The sequence below is a fragment of the Phacochoerus africanus genome, chromosome 11 (genome assembly GCF_016906955.1).
Source record: "Phacochoerus africanus isolate WHEZ1 chromosome 11, ROS_Pafr_v1, whole genome shotgun sequence".
Taxonomy (NCBI): Eukaryota; Metazoa; Chordata; class Mammalia; order Artiodactyla; family Suidae; genus Phacochoerus; species Phacochoerus africanus.
Genome location: NC_062554.1, coordinates 129,780 through 150,208, shown reverse-complemented (window position 1 = coordinate 150,208; position 20,429 = coordinate 129,780). Strand labels below are relative to the sequence as shown.

General features: G+C 44.2%; 1 protein-coding gene across 5 annotated transcripts in view; it reads left to right on the top strand.

Annotated features, from left to right (window-relative positions):
* ZNF143 (zinc finger protein 143) overlaps positions 1–20,429 on the top strand; it is a 59,223-nt gene that overhangs the window by 23,936 nt on the left and 14,858 nt on the right. For all 5 annotated transcript variants that reach the window (XM_047752136.1, XM_047752135.1, XM_047752134.1 and 2 more), the window contains 6 exons: positions 3,862–3,981; positions 5,193–5,268; positions 6,046–6,171; positions 7,593–7,772; positions 15,090–15,317; positions 18,682–18,830. In XM_047752136.1, the coding sequence (XP_047608092.1) occupies positions 3,862–3,981; positions 5,193–5,268; positions 6,046–6,171; positions 7,593–7,772; positions 15,090–15,317; positions 18,682–18,830 (879 nt within the window). The remainder of the gene's footprint in view (positions 1–3,861; positions 3,982–5,192; positions 5,269–6,045; positions 6,172–7,592; positions 7,773–15,089; positions 15,318–18,681; positions 18,831–20,429) is intronic.

The window sequence follows — 20,429 nt, the reverse complement described above, 5'->3', positions numbered from 1 at the left end:
CCCAGGCTAGGGGTCAGATTGGAGCTACAGATGCAGGCCTATACCACAGCCACAGCAACACAGGATCTGAGCCACATCTGTGACCTACACCACAGCTCACGGCAGTGCCGGATCCTTAACTCACTGAGTGAGGCCAGGGATTGAACCTGCAACCTCATGGTTCCTAGTTGGATTCATTCCTGCTGTGCCACAACAGGAACTCCCTAAGGCTCTTTTTTTCATCCCTAAAATAAAGGTGTTGGATCAGTGATTCTTAATCTAAGGCCAACATGCTGTTGAGCTGTGAACTTTTGAAAAATAATTCAGGACCAAGACCAACTTCCAGACTTTCAGTCAGTAGGTCTGGGATGGAACCCAGGATTTTTTAAAATAATATTTTTAGTGATTTTTTTTTTTTTTTAAGTTCAGAGAAGTACAAAGAAAAAACCCCAAATGACCAATTATCTTACTATATCTTACTGTACAGATAACTATTGTATACTTAAAAAAAAGTAATCATGTTTATATTTAGAAAAGCCAAATGGTGAGAAGGGTAAAAATAAAAGGTGAAGGACCACTATGCAGTAACAATCACTGTGAGAAAACTCTTTTTTGTTTTTGTTTTTTAAATCTTCCTGGCAGTGCTGACATGTCCCCTGGTTCTCTAAAGTCCCCTCTGTTGCCACACTTCCGTGATTCCTTTCTTGAAAGAAAACATACTCTTTTTTTTCCCCCCTTTTTCAGCTGCACCAGTGGCACATTCAGTTGTTACCTACAACACAGTTGCAGTTACACAGGATCCTTTAACCCATTGCTCGGGGCCGGGGATTGAACCCTCACCTCCACAGCAACCTGAGCCACTGCAGACAGATTCTGATTCTTTTTTTTTTTTTTTTTTGTCTTTTTAGGGCCATACCCGTGGCATATGGAGGTTCCCAGGCTAGGGGTCAAATTGGAGCTGTAGCTGCCAGCCTGTGCCACAGCCACAGCACCAGGGAGACCTGAGCCACGTCTGCAACCTACACCACAGCTCACGGCAATGCCAGATCCTTAACTCACTGAGCAAGGCCAGGGATCAAACCTGAGTCCTCATGGATACTAGTTGGGTTCATTAACCACTGAGCCATGACGGGAACTCCTGCAGTCAGATTCTTAACCCACTGAGCCACAGTGGTTTTTAAAGTCTGATTTGGGTGGGGGTGTCATAGGGTTTATTTGAGGTCCCTCAGGGACTAGCAAAGCTGAGCCACCCACACCTCCCTGGGCTAGCAGCAGCAAGACTGCCTTATCTGGTTTTTTTTGTTGGTTTTTTTTTGGGGGGGCGGTTGGCTGTATCTGGGGCATGCGGAAGTTCCCAGGTAGGGACCAAACCTGTGCCAAAGCTGTAATCAGAGCCACATCAGTGACAACACTGGATCCTTAACCCCCTAAGCCACCAGGGAACTCTCCCCCTTATCTATTTTATGTAGTAGAATGCTGTGTAAGATTTCATCTGACAAAGGAGTTTGACTCCTTAAAAAAAGGTTTAATAAGGAAAAAATACCACTGGTTTCACAAAATATGTTCTTTATATAGACAGGCAAATAGGCTTTCCATGACGTGCACAAGGTCACATAGTGAATTTGTGGCAGAGCTAAGGTTGTCTCTTAAATCTCAGAACACACATTAAGTATAAATAGTAGTGAAGTCATTTTCTGTAAGTGGTTTTAGAAGCTAATTAGTGTTTCACTGATAATAGCTTCTAATGGCCCTTGAGACATTTCCCTTGTGATAATACATCAGGTGGTTTTTCTTTTGACAAGGATTATATATACCCCAGGCTTAAATGACTGTTACAGCTTTAGTTTATTAATTTAGCTTTTGAATTTTGGATTCTGTCCATTTTCTCCCTTAAAATATCTACAGAATCATCTGTTGCATTCATTCCATTAGTCATCGTCCTGGGCTGGTTTTCATTGCTCTTCCCTCCACATTTATGATTGTACCACCTGCTTGGAGTCTCCTTGCCTCTTTTGTCTTTCACTGTGTCCCGCACCGTTGCCAGTTTTCGTTCTGACATGCCGAACGGATCCTGGTCAGTCCCTTACTGAAACACTTCATTGCTGCCCTTTTGCTTTCATTATCTCGGCCTGCACACCAGAGTGGCACCTGAAACTTTCCCCGATGTGCTCCTAAACTTCCCTTTCTTTTTTAGAGTATTTATTCTCCTCTGCAAACGTAATGCTTTCATATTAAGTTTCCTTTTCTTCCAGACACACTCCCATACTCTTGGTTATACTACTCCTGCCTGGACTGCTCTTCCAGCTCTCTTTTTCTTTTTTTTTTATCTTTTGAATTTTATTTTTAACTTTTTAAAGATTTTTTTTTTCTATTATAGTTCATTTACAATGTTCTGTCAATTTCTGCTATACAGAAAAGTGACCTGGTCTCACACACACACACATTTTTTCATTCTCCAGATTTTACTTCTAGACAGCTTGCCCTAGCCTATAGCTCTCCCTACCTTTGAATTTTGTCCCCTTAGAACTTTGCTATGTTTTGGACTGCCGTGATAGCATTACTATATTCCATTATAATCCTTCATTTATAGGACAATTTCGCTAGCTAGAATGAAAGCCCTACTAAGGCAGGGACTAATTTACCGTTGTATGAGGTAGGTGCTTAGCCAGTCATTTGTCAGCCGTTTGTGATTTTTAGAATGTCTGCCATGGTGCAGATGGGGTCGGTGGAAGTTGGTATGGAAGTAAGGTACGAGGAAGGTGGTAGACCCAGAGCAGGTGCCAAGTAGAATAAAACAGTTTGAGAATTGAGAAGATAAATATCAGCTGGGATTGAGAGATAAAGGGCTCTACAAGGAAACATTTCAGATAAAAAGAATCCATCCCACTCAAACATTCTAGGAGTTCCCACTGTGGCCCAGTGGGTTAATGATCTGGCTTGTCTTGGTGGAGGTGTCAGTTCAGTCCTGGCCCAGCACAATGGGTTAAGGATCCAGCATTGCTGCTTGAATTCACTCCCTGGCCCAGGAACTTATATATGCCATGGGTGCAGCTGAAAAAGAAAAACAAAAGCATTCTGTGTGTGGAGATAAAAGCCAGAGTAGTTTTTGACTTTTGTGTGTCCCATGGCTTGGCGTTGCTGCAGTTATTTAAAGTCTGGCGTGTGAAGTTCCAGAGAAGTGGTCTACTTAACATATGAGTACAGACTAGGATCGTGTGGATTGTAGTGTCTTCCACGGGTGAGTCCAGTGACCTAACCCTTCTTTATCATTGCTTTTGAAACTGAAAATGATTTTTTACATCGTTTATAGAACTCGTGTGTGTGTGTGTGTCTCCCTGGAATATGTCAGGCAACACCTGCATACAGTGGAGGAATAGATGCTGCCTGGCTTGATTTTTCTAGAATGGGAATCAATCTATGAATACTGCTGGTGTTCCCGTCCTGGCGCAGTGGTTAACGAATCTGAATAGGAACCATGCGGTTTCAGGTTTGATCCCTGGCCTTGCTCAGTGGGTTAAGGATCTGGCGTGGCTGTGGCTGTGGCATGGGCCGGTGGCTACGGCTCCGATTAGACTCCTAGCCTGGGCACCTCCATATGCCGCGGGAAGCAGCCCTAGAAAAGGCAAAAAGACAAACAACAACAACAAAAAAAAAAAACCTATGAATGCTGGCTGTGTCCCCTTTTGGATCTCCTGACTTCTTCCAGAGCTGACTTTAGCCGTGGAACAGAACTGGCTCAGCATGATAAAATTTTCATAAAATGATGACCTGAGTCTGGAAACCCACATTACAGTTTTATCTTTTTTATTCTGAAAATTGTAACATCACCTACTTTATTATTTCTGTATAAATAATTTAAATTGTACTTTTTATTTCATCTAGATTGTCTTGCAAGGACATGCAACAAGAGTAACTGCTAAATCTCAGCAGAGTGGCGAGAAGGCCTTTCGATGTGGATATGATGGATGTGGAAAGTTGTATACAACAGGCCATCATCTTAAGGTACATATGAAGGAAAGCCTGTGTCTAGCATGAGAATCCCCAGGACACCAAACGCCAGCATGATGTACTCGCAGCACTTTCGCACACCGTAGTTCTCCTCCACCTGCCGCGATGGAAACACTCACTCACTCACACACACAAAGGCCTGTGCAGACTTGAGAACCTCCGCTCTTGGGGGCTGGGACGGTGCTTTCTTCCCTTCCGTCTCCCTCGTGTGCAGAATACATTTTTGTGAAGTGTGAAATTTATGTAATTAAATGAGGAATGTGTGTATAATCAACTCTGTTAACAGTGCTTTGCTGAAGTCTGGCAAAAGGCGGTGTTAACTTGTGCTGTACAGGTACAGAGGTGTCTGACACATAGGCCAAATGTTTGGACTGCAGCTGAAAACCATACGCCATGACTCAAAAGTAACAGCTGCCGCGTACTGAATAGCTTCGAGTGTGTCAGGAGGTGTGCATTTAGCATATTTGGAGTAGCCCCTCCATCATTTATTGGTGTGTAGCCTCGACATGTTACTCTTAGTACCTCATTTTCCTTGTCTGTAACATCGGATGATAAAAGTACCTCCCTCGGAAGTTCCCGGGTAGTGCAGAGGGTTAAGGATCTGGCACTGCTGGAGCTGTGGTGCAGGTTGCAACTGCAGCCTGGCTTCCATCCCTGGCCTAGCAACTTCCATATGCCACAAGTGTGGCAAAAACAAGTTACCTCCTTCAGCAAGTGTTTGCGAGAATTAAGTAAGTGAATTCTGTACATGTACAGTAAAGGTTCAGGAGGTGCTGGCCGTAGTCGTGCGTATTCGTGTGTCACGGCAGCTCTTGGGCAGGTACTGTTATGTCCCCTCTTTACTGAGAAGCCTTTGAGGCTGAGAGAAGGCAAGTGCCACGGCCACACCACCCGCCAGAGCTGAAGCCGTGCCTCAGCTCGAGGCCCCTCTGGCAGCAGCTCCACGCCCTTGGCCTCTGCCTGTCCCTGCCCTCAGCCTGGCCTTCAGTGTGTGCGTTCCATGCAGACCCCTCTGAGCACTCGGAAAACTCGGACCTCCGGTACTGCTGTTCCTTCTTTAAAATGAGTGCTTCTGAACATAGAACATTTGGTCCATGTTGAGAATTGTTGGGCCCTGGTTTCTGAAAAAGAACGTTTTATGTGGAGACCGTGGGTCTAAAGAGTGGCCTCCAGGAAGTGGACTCACGCCTGCGTTTTAATGACAGGTCCATGAGCGGTCACACACAGGGGACCGGCCGTATCAGTGCGAGCATGCAGGCTGCGGGAAGGCATTTGCAACAGGTAAAAACATGAATTTTCTTTGTTTCTTGGTTCCCCCTAGGGGTCAAGCAGAGAGAGCTGAGAGGCAGGAACTGCCCCCTTGCCTTGGTCTGAAGTAGCAGGTGCACAGTGACCAGCCTTCCAGTCTCTCGCCTCCTGCCTTTGTGCTGCTGCTCTGTTCTCTCTCTCGGGGTTGTCATTTTTCTCCTCAGACCTGTTTCTGCCCTCTGTGTTTGGATTTCACTCCACATTCTGCTTTCTTTAAGCAGGAAAAACAAAAGCCAAGCCTTAAGCTGACACGGGGTGTAACAGTAGGACAGACCTTGGGGGGAACTGTGGGGAACTGGAGCGCGGCAGTGGGACCGTCCTGTCCAGGGAGCAGGGCCAGGCCTCCTGACTTCCATCCTGTTCCTCATCCATGTCTCCGCTCTAATTCAGGATTTGGGGGCGTAAGTTGTGAACATCTAACAAGATTGGGGCACTTAAAAAATTCTTTTTATTACAGTTGATTTATGGTGGTCTCTCAATTTCTGCTGTGTAGAAATAACATATACACATTATTTTTCTCATAAGATTGGGGCACTTTAAAGAAAGAAACACACAGTCTCTTCCAGACAGAGATGAAACCATTGAATTTCCAGCAGGAGAGTCCTGAGCTGTCATACTCTTGTACCTTGTTAATAGTTGTTTTGTTGTGTTTGCCTAAGATTCTATTCTTGGTGTTTCCTGTATTTTTCAGTAGCTTAATCTCAGTGGGCATGCTTATATAATTAAATTTCTCATAAATTTTTCTTGAAGGTTACGGATTAAAAAGTCATGTCAGAACCCATACAGGAGAAAAGCCATATCGGTGTTCAGAAGATAATTGTACTAAATCTTTCAAAACTTCAGGAGATCTACAAAAACATATCAGAACGCATACAGGTACTGATATGAAGAATTGTCATATCTAGGCCAGGAGTGCCTAACTGGCAGGGAGGGACTCCAGGAAGTAGTTTCTGGAAGCTTTTGGGGGGTCAGCATCAAAGGCTTCTCTTACCCTCCCGAAACTCCATGCAGTTTGCCATCTGTGCGTATTTGCTTCTTTCCGGAACGAGGGTGCAGAACCCGTTAGGTTATGCCATTAGGCGCGTAGCATAACCTTAGAGGGGTCCATGTTCCAAAAGAGATTGACAGTGGCCCTGGATCACCAGCCCTCTCAGCTTTCAGGAATTGTCTGAGAAACGGGCTTATTTACCTAGGATTGTACATCTGTTTGGTAGCCCAACCGAGACCAGACCCTGAGGCACCCCATCCTGTCTCCGCTTAGTATTGCTTCTCCTGCATCAAGCTGCTTCTAAAAAGGTGTTTGGACTCTAACAGCCCCACAGGAAGAAAGGCTTGTTCTTCCTACCCTTTAAATTTTCTTCTCTCCTTCTCCGAAAGAGTGCTTTGTCTTCCCTCTGCTCCTCTCCCTTCCTTGTACTTGATTGTTTGAAGATTGGTATTATAACGGTAATTGTTTGCTTTGGGTCAGAGCTGGAAGAATTTCAGAAACTGTTGATAAGAGGTGCTGTTATAAGCTGTTGACTAAGTAATAGAGCATAAGCTTTAGTTTGATATTTTTACTGCAGATGTTTTAACTAGAGTGTGATAACTTCATCCCCAAATACTTCTAAGTATTCTGAGATAGCTTAGCAGATTTCTATGGAGGATTCTTCCAGTCATTAAAGTTTAACTTTTTAGTTCAAATATGATCCCAAATTGACTTGGCTTTATAATGTTTAGGAAAAACATAAAGCTGTAGGTTGTATTCTATTTATGCTCTTATTCTTAATCTTTCATATCAGAGGCAAGTGTTTCCATGCTCCTTAGAGTAGTAATATCTTCAGTAGGTATTTTTGGTGCAGTGCATATTATGTATTAGACACTAGATTTTAAAAAGACCAAGAATTCTTTTTCTTCAAGAATTATAGAATAAATAAAGTAGGAGATAAGATTTTAGGGGATCCTAGGGTTGTTCTAAGTTAATCCTTTTTCTTGACTCTGTTTTTCTTTTGTATTTCTCTATGATATGTATTTCTTTCTCTGCTTTTCTCAGCTCGTTTTTTATGATGCCCTTCCGGATGATTCCATCTGGGAAGTCATGTAATCAGTGATGAGTTTTGAATACTACTCAGGTTTTCCTGTGTAAATTTAAGTTTGGAGTAGATGATGCTGTTTCTGGAAGAAAGAAAACCGAAGGAGCTTCGATACAAAAAGCCTAGAGCTTTGAGCATGGATGAGCCTAGGCAGAATTGAAGGATAAGATATTTCAATTTTCTGTGGTTTTGCATCATTTAATTTATTTCCCTTTGTGTTTTCAGGAGAAAGGCCCTTTAAATGTCATTTTGAAGGCTGTGGGCGGTCTTTTACAACATCAAATATCAGAAAAGTGCACATTAGGACGCACACAGGAGAAAGACCGTATTACTGCACAGAGCCCGGGTGTGGGAGGGCGTTTGCCAGTGCAACCAATTATAAAAACCACGTGAGGATACACACAGGTAACAGCCTCTGTTTCTTGGTCTTCAAACTTTCAAGGCTCAGTCTAACTCCTGTCTCTCCCATAAACCATTTACAGGTAATCTCTTCCCTCCTTCCTGCCACTTAGCATGGTAGAGAGGGATTATGCCACTTGAAAAAGAGTCACCCTAGCATTTATACATTTATTCATTCAGTGGTTGTTGAGCATCTGCTGTGTGTTCCCTGCCAGCCATCACAGATGCAGAGAGAGACAAGAACTGTCCAGGACAGTCGATTGGGCGAGGATAGTAGACATATAATTGCTGCAGAGTATCTATGGATATATATATATTTTTTAACAGCTTTATTGATACGTAAGTCACTGTATAAGTCATCCATTTAAAGTATATGATTCATTGGTTTTTTATTTTTGTTTTTATTTTTTATTTATTTTTGTCTTTTTCTCTTTTCTAGAGCCGCACCCTCAGCATATGGAGGTTCCCAGGCTAGGGGTCTAATCAGAGCTTTAGGCACTGGCCTATGCCACAGCTGCAGCAACTTGGGATCCTTAACCCACTGAGTGAGGCCAGGGATCGAACCTGCAACGTCATGGTTCCTAGTTGGATTTGTTAACCACTGCGCCACAACAGGAACTCTGGTGTTTTTTAATATACTTACCCAAACCCAAATTTAGAACATTTTCATCTCACCTGAAAGAAACGCTATACTTGTTAGCAGTTCCCCCCCACACCCCGTAAGAATTACAATTCTACCTTCTATCCCTGTGGATTTTCCTATTCTGAATATTTCATATTGATGGAATCACACGGTTTGTGATGTTCATTGTCTGGCTTCTTTCCCTTAGCATAATACTTTTGAGGTTCAGCCATGATATGTTGGTAGTTCTTCCCTTTTTAATTACTGACTAGCGTTCTATTATATGAATTTATCATATTTTAGCCATTTACCAGTTATTTTACTTTTCGGCTATTATAAATAATGCTGCTGTATTGATGTGCAAGTTTTTGTGTGGCTGTGTATTCCTTCCTCCTGAGTGTACACCTAGGAATGGAATTGTTGGGTCACATGATAACTGTGTTTAACGTTTTGAAGAGCTGCCAGATTGTTTTCCAAACCGGCTGCAACGTCTCACAGTCTCATCGGCCATGTTTACGGTTCGCGTTTCTGCACATTCCAGGCGACAGTGGGGTTATCCGTGATCACAGCCTCCCTAGTGGATGAAAAGTGGTTCCTCTCTCGTCATGGTTTTGATTTGCGTTTTCCTGACGTGCTAATGACGGGGATCGTATTTTCGTGGGCTTAGTGGCCGTTTGTGTGTGTGTGTGTGTGTGTGTGTGTCTTTTCAGGAAGTGTCTTTTCAGTACCTTTGCCCATTTTTTAAATTGGGTTGTCTTTTTTGTGTGTGTTATAAGAATTCTTTATTATATCCCGGATATAAGCCCTTTATTAGGTATGTGATTTACAGATATTTTCTCCTGTTCCCTTTTTTTTTTTTTTCCTTCTGGGGCAGCACCCGTGGTATATGGAGGTTCCCAGGCTAGGGGTCGAATTGGAGCTGCAGCTGCTGGCCAGCGCCACAGCCACAGCAACGCCAGATCTGAGCCATGTCTGCGATCTACACCACAGCTCCCAGCAATGCCAGATCCTCAACCCACTGAATGAGACCGGGGATCAAACCTGCGTCCTCATGGATCCCAGTCAGATTCGTTTCCACTGCACCACAACGGGAACTCCTCCTGTTCCCTTTCTCGATGATGCTGTTTGCAGCACAAAACTTTTTGATTTTGATGCTTCACTTTGTGATTTTTTTTTTTAATGGAAGTAGAGTTGATTTACAATATTGTATTGATTTGGGGTGGTTGTATTTTTTATGGGCATGGAAAGGCAAATGAGGAGGTGCATTAGTTTTATAAGAAACTCTCTTTGAATATATTGTTTTTGTTACTGGTAGTAAAAATAACCTGTGGAGTTCCCGCTATGGTACAGTGGGATCGGCAGCATCTCTGCAGCACCAGGATGCAGGTTAGGTCCCCAGTTAAAGGATCTGGCATTGCCACAGCTGCAGTGTAGGTCACAACTGTGGCTCAGATCTGATCCCTGGCCCAGAAATTCCATATGCTGTGGGGTGACCAAAAAAAGAAAATAGGAAAAAAAGTAAGCTTGTGGTAATTCAAAATCAAAAGGTATTTTTATAGAATGGAACTTTAGACCCCTGGGTATCTCTGGAACTATTTCCAGGGATCTACAGCAATCCCTTTCCTTTGAAAGTGGTACATTAACAAGGTTTTTTTTTGCTTTTTAGGGCCGTACCCACGGCATATGAAGGTTCCGGCTGGGGTCCCCAAATCAAGAGCTACAGTTACCAGCCTATGCCACAGCCACAGCAATGCAGGATCCAAGCTGCATGTGAGACCTACACCAACAGCTCACAGCAACGCTGGATCCTTAACCCATTGAGCGAGGCTGGGAATCGAACCTGCAACCTCATGGTTCCTAGTTGGATTCATTTCCACTGTGCCACGATGGGAACTCCTGAATCTACTTCTGTGTGCATTTTTCTATAAAAGGAAAAAACCTTAAGTTGCATGCGTGTCGAAGTGAGAGAACATAGAATGCACTGAAGTCAAATTTCTGACACAGTCGTGTATTATGCTTCCATTGTGTGTTACACGTTATGCTGTCACCTTCTCTACATTATTTGTAGCTTTCTTAAGAAAGTAGAAAAGGCTGTGAAAACCTAAGAGGCCTGGAAAGGAGGGCCACAGATTAGAAGAAAAATTGTGTTTTGCTAATATAATTTGCATTCCTTTTTCATTAGGATATTTTATTGTAAAATTTTAGTACATGTTTGTGGTTGTAGGAAAAAAACAAAGCTATTTGATACAGCTCTGTCATAGTGTATTACACACAAACATAAACTTGCTACTGAGTTTATTGAGTATTAAATAATTAGATAATTGGTATTTTAAGTGCTTCATATTATACAGAAATTCTTGGTGGGTTATAACAGAGATGCTTAAGAACCTTTTGGTGATATTTGGGGAAATTGGCTAGATGGGTTGGGAAAGATATTTTTCCAACTTAAAGTGATGGAATACAGACTCATCTGAAAGTTAGCCATTCAACACGTTTTATGGGCACATTAAATTCCAGTAAGAGAGATGCTGTATTAAATTTGGCCATAGTGATCTTTGGGACATGCAGGTAGAGCAGTGTTTTCAAATGTGGAAGTTCACTGGATTCACCTTTTAAAAATAGACTGACTCCCCAGCTCTTATCTGCAAAGATTCTGGCATAATTTTATTGAGGTGAGGCCCAGGCATCAGTATTTATAAAAAACTCTCCAGGAGTTCCCATTGTGGCCCAGTGGGTTAAGAACCCAACACGGTGTGCGTGAGGATGAGGGTTTGATCCCTGGTGTTGTTCAGTGGGTTAAGGATCCAGCGTTGCCACAAGCTGTGGTGTAGGTCACAGATGCAGCTCAAATCCAGTGTTGTAGGTTCAGCTGCAGCTCCCTTTCGACCCCTAGCCCAGGAACTTTGATATGGAACAGGTGTGGCCATAGAAAGAAAAGAAAAACAAACATACAAAAATCTCTTCTGGGAGTTCCCATGGTGGCTCAGCGGTAATGAACCTGACTAGTATCCATGAGGATGCAGGTTCAACCCCTGGCCTTGCTCAGCGTGTTAAGGATCCAGCATTGCCATGAGCTGTGGTGTAGGTTGCAGACACTGTTCAGAACTGGTGCTGCTGTGGCTGTGGTGTAGGCCAGCAGCTGCAGCTCCAATTCGACCCCTAGCCTGGAAACTTCATATGCCACAGGTGCAGCCCTGAAAACAAACAAACAAACAAAAACCTCTCCAGGTCTTTTATGTGCATACATGTTTAGGAATCATTGAAGCAGAGATATCCAGTAAGTAGTTATAAATGTCGGTCTGACTCATGAGGTAGGTCTGGGCTGGAAGAAAAGATTGGCTAATGATCATCAAGTAGATAACCCAGTAAAAGCTCAAATTATGCTCTAAGTGGAGTGTAAAGATTCAGCTGTGTGAACAGTCCATTCTTGCAAGGATGGTCAGATGACCCAGGTGAGACCAGGTGGCTGGCTAGTCATTAGGGAGCTCAGAAGTGCAATTCAGGTCTGTTTATGTCTTCACGAGAAGATGCTCGGCATCACTAATTATCAGGGAAATGCAAATCAAAGCCACGGCGGGATATCACCTCCCACCTGTCAACAAGACAGATGTTGGTGAGAATGTGGAAGAAAGGGAACCCTCTTGTATTGTTGGTGGGAATATAAATCGGTACAGCCACTGTGGAAACAGTGTGGTGATTCCTCAAAAATTGAAAACAGAGCTACTGGAGTTCTCTTGTGGCTCAGTGGGTTAGGGATCTGGTGTTATCACTGCAGCAGTTTGGATCACTGCTGTGGCTCGGGTTTGATCCCTGGCCTAGGAACTTCTACATGCCGTAGATGCAGCCAAAAAGAAAAGGAAAAAATAAATAAAGCCACCATATGACCCAGCAGTTCCATTTCTGGATATTATAATAACAAAAACAAAAACACTAATTCAAAAAGATACACACCCCTGTATTCATTGCAGCATTATTTACAATACCCAAGATGTAGAAGCAACCTAAGCGTCCATTGACAGATGAATGGATGAAGAAGATGTGATATACACACACACATACAGTAAAATATCAGCCATAAAAGAATGAAGTCTTGCCATTTCTGACAACATGGATGGACCTAGAGAGCATTAAGCTAAGTGAAGTAAGTCAGACAGAGAAAGACAGATACCATAACATTTCACTTATATGTGGAAACTTAGAACAGAACAAATGAACAAACGTCACAAAACAAAAGCAGACTGGAAGAGAAAACAAACTGATGGTTGCTGGGGGCGGGGCTTGGGCATGAGTGAAAACAGGTGAGGAAGATTAAGAGGTACAGACGTGCGGTCATAGAGTACGTCATGGAATGTGTAGCATAGGAGATACAGTCAGTAATACTGTGATAACTTGGTTATGTTGGCAGATGGTAACTAGACTTACTGCGGTGATCATTTTATAATGTATAAAAACAGCAAATCACTAGGTTATATACCTGAACCTCGTAGAATATTCTAAGTCAATCATACCCAATTAAAAAAGTACAATTTGGGGAGTTCCCGTTGCGGTTTAGCAGTAATGAACCCGACTGGTATCCATGAGGACGAGAGTTTGATCCCTGGCCTCGCCCAGTGGATTAAGGATCTGGCATTGCCATGCATTGTGGTGTAGGTCACAGAACTGGCTTGGGTCCATGTTGCTGTGACTATGGCATAGGCTGGCGGCTGCAGCTCCGACTTGACCCCTGGCCTGGAAACTTCCGTATGCTGCAGGTTCGGCCCTAAAAAGACCAAAAAAAAAAAAAAGTGCAATTTCAGAACAAAAACAAAAACAACCCCCTCAAAAAACAAATTCATAGGAGTTTCCTGGTGGCCTAGCAGTTGAGGATTCCATGTTGTCATTGCTGTGGCTTGAGTTAGACTCCTGGTCCAAGAGTTTCCCCATGCCTCAGGCAAGGCCAACCCCCACCCCCAAACCAAGTTCATTTATATCATGACTTTGGTTTGGTGCCACCTAGTGGCAATTTGCTCTGCAGCCTAATTACTAATGGGGCGGGTGCTTTGCTTTGGAGTCCTTGGCATTTCCTGCCTGGCCTTGCCTGTCACGTCTCCCCAGCCACCATTTTCCAGGATTAGAACTTGAACCTGCTCTGCTTTGAGAATGTGGCCTGGAGAGATGATAGAAAGCATCTCAGTTACTGCATGTCTAAGACACATATTACAGGGTACATTAGTGTGCCCTTTTACTGTTGGCGGGTGGTTTTACTGTGCTTAGAACCATGGAAAAGATGCAGTTCCCCAAGAAAGGTGCAAATGAGAACCAAGTGGAAGATACGCATGTGCATATTTTAGAGATTATCCGAGCTCACACCAAAGCTTCCAGTTCAAACTCATCCTGCAGGGCTCTTTCCTTTCTTCCCCCGTCGCATGTTCGCACGTCCCTCCTTCCCTGGTGAGAGCTCTGGCTTCCAAGAGCACTGACACGTTTGCTCTCGCTCAGTCTTCTGTTACATCGAAACTAGGCTGAGTCGTTTTGTCCCTAGCACTGTAATAAGCAAGCCTACCAAGAAGAGCTGAGGGTTTGTTTGTTTGCTGTTTTCCCTACCCTGGCCTAGTCCAAGACTGAGAACGTCCGTCAAGTACTGCGTGTATGAGTTACTTTATTTATTCCCCGCCCCCCACACCTCCGTCCTGGCCCCTATACCCCTTCTTCATTTATATTATGGTTAGGTTAATTTGTTCCAGTTGGCTTTCAGTGTTAGATTCCCACCACTGCATGTTAACAGTGTCTAAGTATTTTATGACATTAAATAATTATTGTTAGCGTTCTTATTTCAAAAAAGAGTCCACCTTCTATACAATCTGAAATATTTATAGATGAGATGGAATGCTCTTGGAGCTGTTTCAGAAGACCGCAGGGTGGGTGAGGGGGCTGGAAGGAGTGCTCAATCGGTGAAACTGTTGGCTGTAAATTCACAGCTGAAGCTAGATGGTTGGTACCTAGGGCTATTGCACCGTGTCTCTATGCTTCTGCGTATGGAGAAATTTTCTGTAATAAAAATTCTAAAAAAATATGTACTGCCTATATTATTCTCAAACTGTTTTCATGGAAGAAGAATTTCTTTGTATTGAGTTGTTTTTAGTAAATATTCAATAGCTTTTGATTGGATGCAGGAAGTGAAGTGAAGTGAATAGGACATGTATATCATTTTAGATGTACTGACGTGTTCAAACTGTGTCTAAGAGACTTTTTAGGAAATCTGTTCATTATCCTTATAAAACCCTTAGGGTTAGCTGCTTTGATTACAGGAATAGCTGCATTTATTGTTGCCATCATTAGTGTAGGATCACTGATGTCTAGATTATCTCGTCATGGGCAGCAAGAACACTTTCAGCAAAGCTTAGAGGCAACTGGACAGTAAACGTCTCCATCCTGATGTTTCACCTCTCTTGCAGTTAAGGGGAGAGGGGCACCCACACACACGGGATACGACTCAGGGTGCAGATCCCCCTTTGAGCCCAGCTGAAGCCAGAGTTAGGGCATCTTCTCTTGTGTACTGCCTCATAGCAGGATAGAAAAGGGTTTGACAACTATTTATTTTTGCCATTAGAGGCTCCCCCTCTCTGTGCGCCCCCGCTCACCCCCAGAGGATATGGAATGAGTATGCCTGCATATGTAAAAGTTGATTTTTTTTTTGTTTTTTTGGTGTGTTCTTTACTTAGGGGAAAAGCCATATGTTTGTACAGTCCCTGGATGTGACAAAAGGTTTACAGAATATTCCAGTTTGTACAAACATCATGTTGTTCACACTCACTCTAAGCCGTACAACTGTAACCACTGTGGGAAGACGTACAAGCAGATCTCAACACTGGCCATGCACAAACGGACAGCCCACAATGACACCGAGCCCATCGAGGAGGAGCAAGAAGCCTTCTTTGAGCCTCCCCCAGGTAAGGCTTCTTTTTTACAGTACATCTGTGTCTGTCTGAAAATCAACAGTTATGAACATAATTTATGATTTAAAGCATGTGCTCAAATCATAACATTTCATTCCAATAGTCATATAAGCATATCATTTACGACTGTGATAACTACTGTCAAAGAAGGGCACTTAATGCTCTGGGCTCTATAAGAGGACAAGTTAGTTTAGTCTGGAAGTCAGAGAAGGCTGCCTTGAGGAAGCGATTTTTTGAGAGATCTGCAGGGTAAATAGGGGTTAACTCAGTGGAGAGGCAGGGACATGGTGGTGGGGGCGGCGGTGGAGAATTAGGAACAAAGAGAGGGATTGGCACAAAGCCCTGAGGCTGGAAAGAGTGAAGCAGATTGGAGGGACTGAAAGGAGCCTGGCCAGCGTGGCACTTCTGCCTGGGGAGGCGGCGCGGAGCGAGGCCGCACAGCCAGGCAGGGCCGCCGGGCTCTTCGGGGACGTTAGGGCGTCTTCAGCCTAAGAGTGGGGGAGCACTCCCCAGTAAGCCTTAGCTGACTCATGTGCTCCTCAGCGTGCTGTGGTAGACAAAACATTCATCTTAATAAGGACAAACTCTTGAAAAACATTTGAGAATTAGATTCTGTGATTTCAGTTAAATAACTCAGCATAGTTAAGTAGCTAAAGTGACGATGATTTCTCTAAAACAGAACACAAAACAAAACAGGTTCCCTGTTTCACGAGGACCTCCTAAATTAAGTAAATTTGAAAATTAAAACATCTTTCCTGGAGTTCCTACTGTGGCACAGTGGGTTAAGGCTCCAGCCTTGTCACTGTCGCGGCTCTGGTTACATCTGGGGCCTGGGCTCAACACCTGCATGTCGTAGGCACAGCCAAGGAAAATAATAGTGATTCCCTTTAGTTCTAATTTGTCTTTTCAGATATCAGTCGTGTGATAGGAAGAAAACAGCAATTCCTTCACTCTTGAATGCTATACTATTTTCCAGCCAAAGCACTGCAGGTGTGCATGGCTAGGTGTTATAGTAACTGCTGAGCCCTTGCAGTTAGAAAGCAGGCTTTGATAATGTCAAACCTAGGTTCAGGACTCTTCCTTTCTTGGGAGTTGCCTAGTGGGTAAGGATCTGGAGTCACTGCTGTGGCTCAGGTTGTTGCTGTGGTGTGGGTTCAATCCCTGGCCCGGGAACTCCTGCGTGCTGCAGGTGCAACCAAAAAAAAAAAAAAAACAAACAAACAAACCCAAACAAAAAAACCTGTTCCTTTCTTAAGCTTCTTCAGTCTCTTCCTTAAATGTTAGTATTTCAGATTGTCAATTTCTCATGTTCTACAAGATAATCTATAATATATCCTTTGTTGAAAAAATTAAACTAAGATTGTTTTTCTAAGAATAAGGGTGGGTTTATGTTCTTTTTCTCCCAAATGATCTAGGTTTTGAACCTACTGGCGTGATGGTATAATCGTAAGTATAATAAATAGCCATGAAAGAGAACCAAGAGAAACGGAGCCATGAGTGTCACAGGGACTACACCAGGATGACCAGTGCTGGCGTCAGCCGTGCCTGTCATAAGCACCTTTAAATTAGCACAAAAATGTCCTTCTTTGAAGGGAAAACCCCCATAGTCCCCTCTTTCTGGCCTCACTCGAGGTGGACTAGGAGAGAGGGATGGGGGATCTTCCGGCCTGCCAAGGGGGGCGGGAATTGCCGTTCACTTGCCGGCTCCCCGTGAAATAAAGAAGTAGGTGTGGGTTCCTGTTCTGCCACGTAGGAAACATTCACCTCACCCCCGATAAGGTGCCATTGCTTAGTCTTCATACAGGGATGTCACTGTGTGCTGATGACTGGCAGTCAGTCACTTCTGTTAAAGAGACAGTCACTTGGTGCTGATGCGTTGCGTTTACACACCTTTCTGGTTTTGCGGTTAACGTTTTGAAGATTGTCTTCTTTTTAACAGCTTCATAAGCGATTGCAAGACCTTAGTGCATCCTTGTCATGTTGGAAGGGTTATTCGCCAGATAGCCATCCTGTGCAGTCCCCCCTTCCCGCCCCAACACACGTGCACAGTATCACCTAGTCAGTCAACTAAGAGGGTAGGAGAGGCCTCTCAAAATTAGAAGAGGTGCAGTTCATGTGGAAAGGCTGGGTTGGGACTGCTCTGGTCCGGTTTGGCTTGGCAAAAGGGGAGACAGAGAGATTGGCAGGAGGTACCCAAGCCATTCTCATGACTTAGAATTTAATACATACACCCTGCAATTTTTGTCCGTTTCTCCATAATATCGAAAATGTCCTCTATTTTCTCTTTTTTTTTTAGCTTGTAAACAATATAAACTTATTTTTCAGTTTTGGAGGCTAGGAAGTCCAAGGTTTAGGCACTGGCAGATTGGCTGTCCTGCTTCCTGGTTCGCAGATGACTGTGCTTTTGCTCCATCCTGAGGTGGCGGAAGGGATTAGGGGTTTCTCATCCCTTTCATGAGGTCTCCAGTCACCTCCCAAAGGCCACCCACCCCGGTATCAACATGTAGAATGTTAGAAGTTCTGGGTGACACAAGTATTTAGTCTGTAGTACTAGGGTCAGCCTTTTAACTCATACTCATTCCTTACGGGGTGAAGCCCAAGACCTTCACAAAGAGCGCAGCTGCTCCTTGTCCGCCTCGTCCGCCGTTATCCTGCTGCAAATTCCCAGGCCACGAGAATGGGTGTGGTCCCTGTTAATCCTCTCACCGATGACTTGATGTTTCTGTCCATGCTGATTGGTCTGCCTGTAGCATACCCTGAGACAGACCTTATTGCAACTGCCCATTTGAATATACATCTCTCTCTAAATTTCGACCTCTTAAGAAAAGACAGCTAACAGAGGGGGTAGTAAATAATAGTCCCTCCATAAATGTTCATTAAACTAATGTGAGCTAGCCTGATATTTTGGGAGAGTTGACAGGCCAAGATGAACTCTCTCTCTCACACAGACTCAAAATCTAAGCAAGGAGTTCCCGTCGTGGCTCAGTAGTTAACGAATCAGACTGGGAACCACGAGGTTGCGCGTTCGATCCCTGGCCTCACTCACTGGGTTAAGGATCCGGCGTTGCCGTGAGCTGGGGTGTAGGTCACAGATGCCGCTTGGATCCCGAGTTGCTGTGGCTGTGGTGTAGGCTGGCAGCTACAGCTCTGATTAGACCCCCAGCCTGGGAACCTCCATATGCCACGGGAACAGCCCTAGAAAAGGCAAAAAGACCCCCCCCAAAAAAATCTAAGCAATATATATTGTAAATTGAATATTGACCAGTGTAGCAGTAGGTTGAAAGAAATTAGAAAACATCCTTGTTTTCATAACAGCTTGGTTGGTTGATCAAGTAAATAATCCATTTGTTTTAAACAGGTCAAAGCGAAGATGTTCTCAAAGGGTCGCAGATCACATATGTCACAGGTGTGGAAGGGGACGATGTTGTGTCTACACAGGTGGCCACGGTAACGCAGTCTGGGTTGAGTCAGCAGGTCACGCTCATATCCCAGGACGGGACTCAGCACGTAAGTACCCACCCAAAGCAAACCACTTAAATAGTATTTTTCTGAGCCTGGGCTTGAAAGGCAGGTTGGGTCCCGGTTGAGGAAAGCCTTGAAATAGGGCACTAAGTTTGGAGTTTAGCTTGTAGGCAGTGCTGGATCTTCTGAAGGTTGTCCCATAGCCAGAGACTACCTGTGGGGAGGGCGGGAAAGAGGAGATTGGTGACTCGGCAGAATTCAGATGATGTGATGCGTGTCGTTCAAAGGGGAGGGATGAAGTTCAGAACCACAGCGAAATGAAGGGCTTGAAAAGCAAGGCACCCCTGTGAAGCAGGAGGGGTAGGGTCTGGCGGCTGATTCAATCCAGGAGCTAAGATTGAGAAGTCAGCAGAGGTTTGGCTGAGGTAGTGAGGACATCACTGCAAGATCCTGGGAGGTCAGTGATGGACAGACCTGTGAAATTCCCGGAGTGTGGCTCTCTCCCTACCTGGAATCATGGGAGTTCACTTAACTAGCTTCACAGAATTAATAGAACAGGTGTCTTGATTTCTGCGGGAAAAGCAATATAATGGTTGTTGGTTGTTGTTCAACAGTCAAACTTGTCATTGTTTTCTAGATGCCACTGGCCTAGGATAATTCAGACTTGACTTCGTATCTAAGCTCTAGCTAAGGTTGTCTTAGTATCTGGTGGAAATCCTGCCCCTTCCGGGGAGAGCGCTCTTCCTGCCCGTCCCTCTGAGAGCTTTACCAGCCATGGTTAATCTGCCGTCGGTGTTGATAACTGCTGCTGTGCTGATGTTGCCTAGAAGGCAGAGCACGTTCAGGAGAGGAAAGTACAAAGCACTTGTACCATCCCGTTCATTCCTCCTCCCCTTACTTTGTGGGTTTTTTTTTTGGGTTTTTTTTTGTTGGCTTTTTAGGGCTGTACTCTCGGCTTATGGAGGTTCCCAGGCTAGGAGTCTATGAGAGCTGTAGCCACCAGCCTGCACCACGGCCACAGCCACGCCAGATCCAAACCATGTCTGCGACCTACACCATAGCTCATGGCCACACCGATTCTTAACCCACTGAGCAAGGCCAGGGATCGAACCCATGTCCTCATGGATACTAGTCAGGTTCATTAACCACTGAGCCATGGCGGGAACGCCCCTCCTCCCCTTACTCTGATGTCACTAATTCCACTTGGTGCTTTGGGCCACTGATGGGCATGTAAAGTTAAACATCTTTGCTAATACTGCTAGTTCAGTATCAACCCTAAGCCTTTTTTTAAAAATTAGGTCATCACAGACAGAGTCTATAAAGGTCCTTGGATCTAACCTCCTTCCCTCCCTACGCAGGAGAAGTTCCCTCTGCAGCAGCCCCAGAATAGATGAGGCAGCTTCTTTCCTCAGAGGCAGTCTGTTCCACTGTTGGCTAATTCAGGTGTTTATCAGACTGGAACCTACCACTGTGTCGTCCACCCGTGGCCCTTCTCTGACCTTATAGAATGAATCCAATCCCTCCTTATGCATTTTGGGGGCTTTTTTGTTTTTTGGTTTTTAAACCTTTTTTTTTTTAAATTAAAGTGTAGTCGGTTTGCAGTATTGTGCCAGTCTCTGCTGTGCAACACAGCGACTCAGTCGC